This window comes from Bidens hawaiensis, unplaced genomic scaffold (assembly GCF_021521415.1).
Source record: "Bidens hawaiensis isolate Kalapana, Puna unplaced genomic scaffold, B.hawaiensis_p1.1 tig00036821_1, whole genome shotgun sequence".
In the NCBI taxonomy this organism is placed as follows: Eukaryota; Viridiplantae; Streptophyta; class Magnoliopsida; order Asterales; family Asteraceae; genus Bidens; species Bidens hawaiensis.
This window is the reverse complement of record NW_027496435.1, coordinates 108,559-114,449: the sequence shown is the minus strand read 5'-3', so window position 1 is coordinate 114,449 and position 5,891 is coordinate 108,559. Positions and strand designations below refer to the sequence as shown.

General features: G+C 35.7%; 2 protein-coding genes across 3 annotated transcripts; one reads left to right on the top strand and one right to left on the bottom strand.

Annotated features, from left to right (window-relative positions):
• Positions 1-2,108: 2,108 nt before the first annotated feature.
• LOC143588855 (MADS-box protein AGL24-like) lies at positions 2,109-3,362 on the top strand. Of its 2 annotated transcripts, XM_077069764.1 has the most exons (6): positions 2,109-2,203; positions 2,307-2,406; positions 2,498-2,539; positions 2,786-2,830; positions 2,922-3,067; positions 3,181-3,362. In XM_077069764.1, exons 2-6 carry the CDS (start codon positions 2,311-2,313, stop codon positions 3,197-3,199), a joined length of 348 nt encoding a protein of 115 aa, XP_076925879.1. In that variant the 5' UTR covers positions 2,109-2,203; positions 2,307-2,310; the 3' UTR covers positions 3,200-3,362. The 2 variants fall into 2 exon arrangements, with proteins under 2 accessions (XP_076925879.1, XP_076925880.1); XM_077069765.1 differs by lacking the exon at positions 2,786-2,830.
• Positions 3,363-4,324: 962 nt separating this feature from the next.
• On the bottom strand, positions 4,325-5,269 carry LOC143588853 (protein RKD1-like). Its single transcript, XM_077069763.1, has 2 exons — positions 4,790-5,269; positions 4,325-4,697 (listed from the first exon to the last, which is right to left on the bottom strand). The coding sequence occupies exons 1-2, from the start codon at positions 5,267-5,269 to the stop codon at positions 4,368-4,370; spliced, it is 810 nt and encodes a 269-aa protein (XP_076925878.1). The 3' UTR covers positions 4,325-4,367.
• Positions 5,270-5,891: the final 622 nt, after the last annotated feature.

The window sequence follows — 5,891 nt, the reverse complement described above, 5'->3', positions numbered from 1 at the left end:
CATTCAAGTACCTTAGGATCCTTTTCATAGCTTCTTGATATAATTTCCCATGAGTTGCCAGAAATCTACTCACACTACACTAATAACATTGCCTAGATCAAACCTGGTACACACCATTATATACTTGGGACTTTCGACTACATTAACATATGGAACATCCATCAAATCCCATACTTCATCACTTATTTGTGGGGAATCCTTGCTTGCTAACCTAAGTGTTGGCTAATTGGTGGTATTACATATTTGTTGATCCATAAAGAAATTTTGCAAGTCCTTCACGCAATTAAGCAACTTGGGTCAACTTAAGCAACCTTAGTTCCTTTTCCTTGTGACACTCTATCCCCGTTATTTTGTTAGCTTTATCCAACTCTTTCATATCAAACTCTGCCGTCCTTAATTGCTTAATTAGTAGCTACAATCTCTTGCACATCCCTAGGTGGACTAGCATATCATGCCTCTTAAATCATCAAAGCGTTTTGGGATTAGTTGGCTTTGGAGCACATGCAAACTCCATAGTTAAGCGTGCTTAGGTGGAAGTAGTGAAAGTATGGGTGATCTCCTCGGAAGTTGTCTCCACCAAGGCAACAAAAATCATATTCGTGAGTTCTTGGATGAGTCATTCATCGGGGGGAAAGCGAACAATATTTGTGGTGTGAGAGGCCGGATGTTACACCTTTTAAGTTCATAAATATACCTCACTGAAGATCAAATTCAGATCGACTTTTTATTTTGAATGTTACATACTCACATCCTAGAATCTTGCCATATCTGTCATATCCTAGCATCACGAAACCAAGTTCTTTAAGTTTTAAATCCTTTAAAAAATCCAAGTTTTGTGTCAAATGATAAGGACAACCGAAATTCAAGATCTATTCCTTACTCGTCCCTTGACTAGACACAGCTAATACATTAACATTCTCATACCCATCAGATTATGCTGGTAAATGATTGTCGTGATTTTGATGTATTGTTTTTCTTCCTATTTTCTGGTTAGTCCTTGTTAAAGTGTCTCTCAGAGTGACATATGTAACATCTCCTTTTGAACTTTAACTTTGACCGGGTAGAATTCTTCTTTTAAATTTGCCATTTTCTTCATCTCCTTAGAGTTCATGAAAACACGAACGAACGAACCTCTTTACATGGACAAGTTATCTCTACCATACATCAAAGTATCTACAAAATACCCATATGAATGGGGCAAAAAAGTTAAAATGACTAAACTATCTTCTTCATCAAATATAACCTCTATATTTTCAAGATCCAGTACAACTTATTAAACTCCTCAGTATGATCTTCGAGATACTTACCATGGGCCATTTGTAAATGCATACAATCTTTTCCGGAAATACAATCAACTCGCCAGGGACTTCATGTGCATACCCTCCAATTCCGCCCAAACTAGTATTGGTAAGGTTTCCTTTGACACCTCCCTAAGTACTTTATCTCCAAGGCTAAGAACTATACCCTGTGTGAGTTTTTCATAATATCCTTCTTTTCCTTGTTTGTAAGAGTTTCAGGTAAATTGGTCTCACCACCAAGAGCATCACTAAACCCTCATCTTTAACTACTCAGCACTAGCAACACCTTTATTCCTCATGTCAACCATTCTTCAGTAGTTATGTTAGTTTCAACTGAGCACTCACATTACTACTGAGCTTGCATTTCATTTGATAGACCTTTACAACTATAACAATCATCAGTTGTAATACTTCACTTAACCTGTTGACTTCATGTTGAATTTAACACTATATATTCCTACATGGTGAATACATATGAACATGAGCTGATAAATGATCACACATGAAATGTGAGTGAGGTTAATAGAGCCCTTCTAGTTAGAAGAGCGTTGCCAATGGCGTGGGGCATGGATGCCTCCATGTCAGATTTCTCACAAATGTCGCGTTGGACATGCTATAAGTTAAACCTTGAATATCAAAATAGACACACACACGCCAAACTTTGAAATTTAGTAGAGAAAATTGCACGGCGGTGTTGGTTTCTGTTTTATATTGTAGCTTGGAGAGACATAGGTTAAAATTAGAAATATTATAGACCTGGTTGGAGCATGCTCTTAATATTTAGTTTTTATTTCACATTATGGTCAGAAACGTTCTGAAAGTTTATGAATGTTACTGTCATAGATCGAACTTAAAAGATCTGCAATCTTGAGCAAACAACTTGCAGAAAAAACCTGTGAATTGAGGTACAAGTTGCGGTTTCTTTCCCTTATTCTTATCTTAATTCTAAGTCTTCGTAGGTTTGAGTTGACTTGTTAAAACCTAAGAAAATGCTACATATATTGACAGGCAAATGCAAGGAGAAGATCTCCAGGGACTTGGACTCAAAGACCTAAACAAATTAGAGACCATTATTGAATCTGGATTGGCTGCAGTAGTAAAGACAAAGGTAAGGTGTCTGTTTAGGCCTTCTATTTAAATTAGCTGGTTAGTTGTTCATATAAACATTGCATAATTCGTTTTTTATCGCGCCTTTTCAGGGTGAAAGAATGTTGAAAGAGATCAGTGCTCTTAAGGAGAAGGTCATGGAGCTAAAATCCTTATGTTCTTTTAATTCAAGTTCTATTTTTATATATACTTATGAAGGGATCACATAAGTTTAAGGTGTTGGGAACTTAGATTACTAATTAATCAATATAAATACTTGAGTGATCTCCATAAAAGGTATCAAAAATTTGTCATATAGGTTGAATGATAGTTTAATATATTAAAAATAAAAAATGTTAAGCTAAATAGTTAAATATATCCTAACAAAAAACAATATTCAGGAGGCTGAATTGCTGGAAGAGAACAGACTCTTGAAACAACAGTTGGTAATTAAACAATCAACAATTTTCTTATTATCTTTTTCTATTTTGATCTGCAGCAGATTAATATTACTACTTGCTCAAATTTGTGAATCAGATTATGGGTACATGTGTTGAGGAGACGCGTGTTCAAGATCACTGGAGCTTTCATCGTTCGTTAGAGTTAACAATTAGCAATCCGAGCTCAAGAGATCCTTCGCACAACCAGAATTACAGCGGCTCAGACACCTGTCTCAAACTTGGGTAAGAAAATCAACACTGCCACAATGCCACACACTTTAGGTGCACTATGAATTTTAGCATTATACAAAGAACTGTTTAATCTTCTCAAGCTAGGAGTTTTGAACTTATTTCAGGCTACCCTTTTCCAATTAAACTGAAGAGGTGATCAGGTGAAATATTTAAGCAATCTTATAGATAAAGATCCATCGTGTGACAAGTTATTAGCCGGGTGATGTTTGCTTTCAAATATTCTTATAGATTCTTGTAATATGATGAAAATACAACCATATTATTCTAAAGATGTTAAAGTTACACTCTCCATGAAATATGCATGAGTTTTGAATTCGACCGTTTTAAGTAGATTTGTTGCAATCAACTGTCGTTTTTTTTGGGAGGGAGGGGGGGCTCTAAAATGTAAAAAGTGTTGCCGCATGTCGCCATGTAGGCACCATTATGAGTGCAAACAAGCCAAGCTACTCGTGAGCTACTCAACCTTGAAACGAGCCGAGATTTTGACCATGAGCCTCAAATAAGGCTTGTTTAGTTATCGAGCTCAATCTCGAGCTCTGTATGAAAAGCTCGTTTAGGCTCGTCGAGCCTTAACAAGCCTTGGCAAATTTTAAATTTTTTTGCTCTTTTAGACTTCTATGTACTAAGTTAACGCTTCACAACCGAGCTCGAGCCGGGCTTTGGGCCGTTTAAAGTACTAAACGAGCTCGAGCCGAGCTTATATATGTTCGTTTAAAGTTTTTCCCAAAATATATAAATTGTTATAAAATAATTAATACATAATAAACGAGTAGTCCTAGCCGAACCCGAGCCTAGTCGAGCTCAATCTCGGCTCGGCTCTTTTGCACCTTTGGGCAATATGTAGGTTTGGTAGAAAAGGCTCTAAAGGGGGTACACACACAATTTGCCCCACACCCTTTACTTGCCCTAAGACTAAGCCCCTATGTTTTGGCGTTAGAGGCCCTAATGGTCTGATGAGTCATTTGAGCGTCGTAGGTTAAACAAGGCGCCATGCTATAATAGTTGTGGTTCCCTGCAAAAGTGACTACAAAGCATCCAAAATCACAAAAAAATTGAATACAATGGATTACAACTATTACATTTTTCTTAAACCATGTACTTTGAAACTAGAATAACTCCACTTAATAACCATTCAACTTAATCATCATGCAAAAGACAAGTCTACACAAATAATATTAAACATATGAAGGTAGTATAAAGTTCAAACTACAAAACATTTAGAAAAGAAATCATCTTTTAACATTGTCTTACTTTCATATTTCCAAAAGAGTACTGTAATTAGAACATAAAATCAGTCTGAAAACAGCATTGACTTCATCTCCTCTTGTTCATCATTATCACAATCTAAAGCCTCATAACCAGCAGGATATATGCTGCAAGTACTAGAACACGACGACACAGATTTCTGCGCACCATTCATCGATGTCAACGGTGATTCCACCACACCCATTGTTCTTCTTCTCTTGTAATTAGCCTTAAAACAAGCTTGTCTCAGTCTCTTTGTATTAGTTTCTAGTTTCAAATCCGGAACTTCTTCCATCTTTTTCCTCTCTTTCTCCAATAACATTACCGCTTCCATCATCTTGTGTTTCGCTGCCTCACTCGAATCTTCACCTAATTGCTGCATGTCAAACAATGTATAATGTTAATTAAAAACTTTCAAGTAACACAACCACAATACATACAAGTAACAAACCAAAATAAGTTTGTAACCTGAACATTGTTGATGAGTGTTTGAAGGCTCATAAGTTTGCGATGAGGCCAACGACGAATGCCTAACTCCCGACATCGCTTCTTCAAAAGAGTCAAGCCAACATTAAGCTCTTTCGCAGCTTTAGTAATCGGCATATAAAAATATTTCGATATCATTTCCCGACTTAGCATCATCTTTGAAGTATAACTAGAACAACCACTATTACCATTTTCACCATAATCTTTCTCCAATATTCTTGGAGTACCGCTTAAAGCCGCAACATCCCCTATCTTAATATCAATATTACCATTCATCATATAACTAGTGTTCATAATGTCTCCCACTATCTCATTATCTGTATCATAAGTTATCAAAACTGGTTGGTTTTGAACAGCAATCCCACATGAGTCCACCTTAAACACATCTTCATTCTGAGAACATAATCCATTGTTGTTCCCATAAACATTCAAGAAATCATCTACCGGTGGTGTATAGATCATAGAATCTACAGATTAATAAACTCCTAAATGAGAAATATCAACTTGACAAAACAAAATATGCGTAGTCTATGAAAAAGTTAACAATACAACCTGGGAGAAAACAATGATTGTAACTTGGTATAATGTCTAAAGATGAATACAATGGATCGTTAGAGTTTGAGATGATATCCATCATAGAATAAGCTTCAAATCCATTAAGATGTTGGCATGAAGGAAAAGGTTGCAAATCATATATATTGCATCCTTCATCCGGAAACATACTAATACACAAACATATATTAATAAATAAAACAAAGAACAAACAAATAATCAAATAATAATAATCTAAATTATATACTACCCAAGGTCAAAAGGAGGCAAATCATTTGGAATGGTAAATACATCTTCTGTAGAATAATTGATATCATGGATTAATGACCAGCTTGTGATAGAATTTTGGCTACTCATGTTTGATGTTTTGTGGTTATTTTTTGTGCATGGAAGAGGAAGAGGAAGAGGAAGAGAGAAAGTTAACAAAGGAATATATAGGAATAGGAGAAGACTATAGTAGTAATAATGGTTAGTTAATGCTTGATTAGTGGGTTAAAGTATTTCGAATGCTATAACTGTTGTTGAGATAATG

What these genes read in the sequence shown, in the direction of transcription:
- LOC143588855 (XM_077069764.1), top strand. Translation starts at nt 2,311, where the DNA reads ATGCAAGGAGAAGATCTCCAGGGACTTGGACTCAAAGACCTAAACAAA. An exon ending in TCAGTGCTCTTAAGGAGAAG is followed by an intron (nt 2,540 to 2,785) that starts GTCATGGAGCTA and finishes AACAATATTCAG; the next exon opens with GAGGCTGAATTGCTGGAAGA. An exon ending in GACTCTTGAAACAACAGTTG is followed by an intron (nt 2,831 to 2,921) that starts GTAATTAAACAA and finishes TTTGTGAATCAG; the next exon opens with ATTATGGGTACATGTGTTGA.
- LOC143588853 (XM_077069763.1), bottom strand. Translation starts at nt 5,269, where the DNA reads ATGATCTATACACCACCGGTAGATGATTTCTTGAATGTTTATGGGAAC. An exon ending in CACTCATCAACAATGTTCAG is followed by an intron (nt 4,698 to 4,789) that starts GTTACAAACTTA and finishes TTTGACATGCAG; the next exon opens with CAATTAGGTGAAGATTCGAG.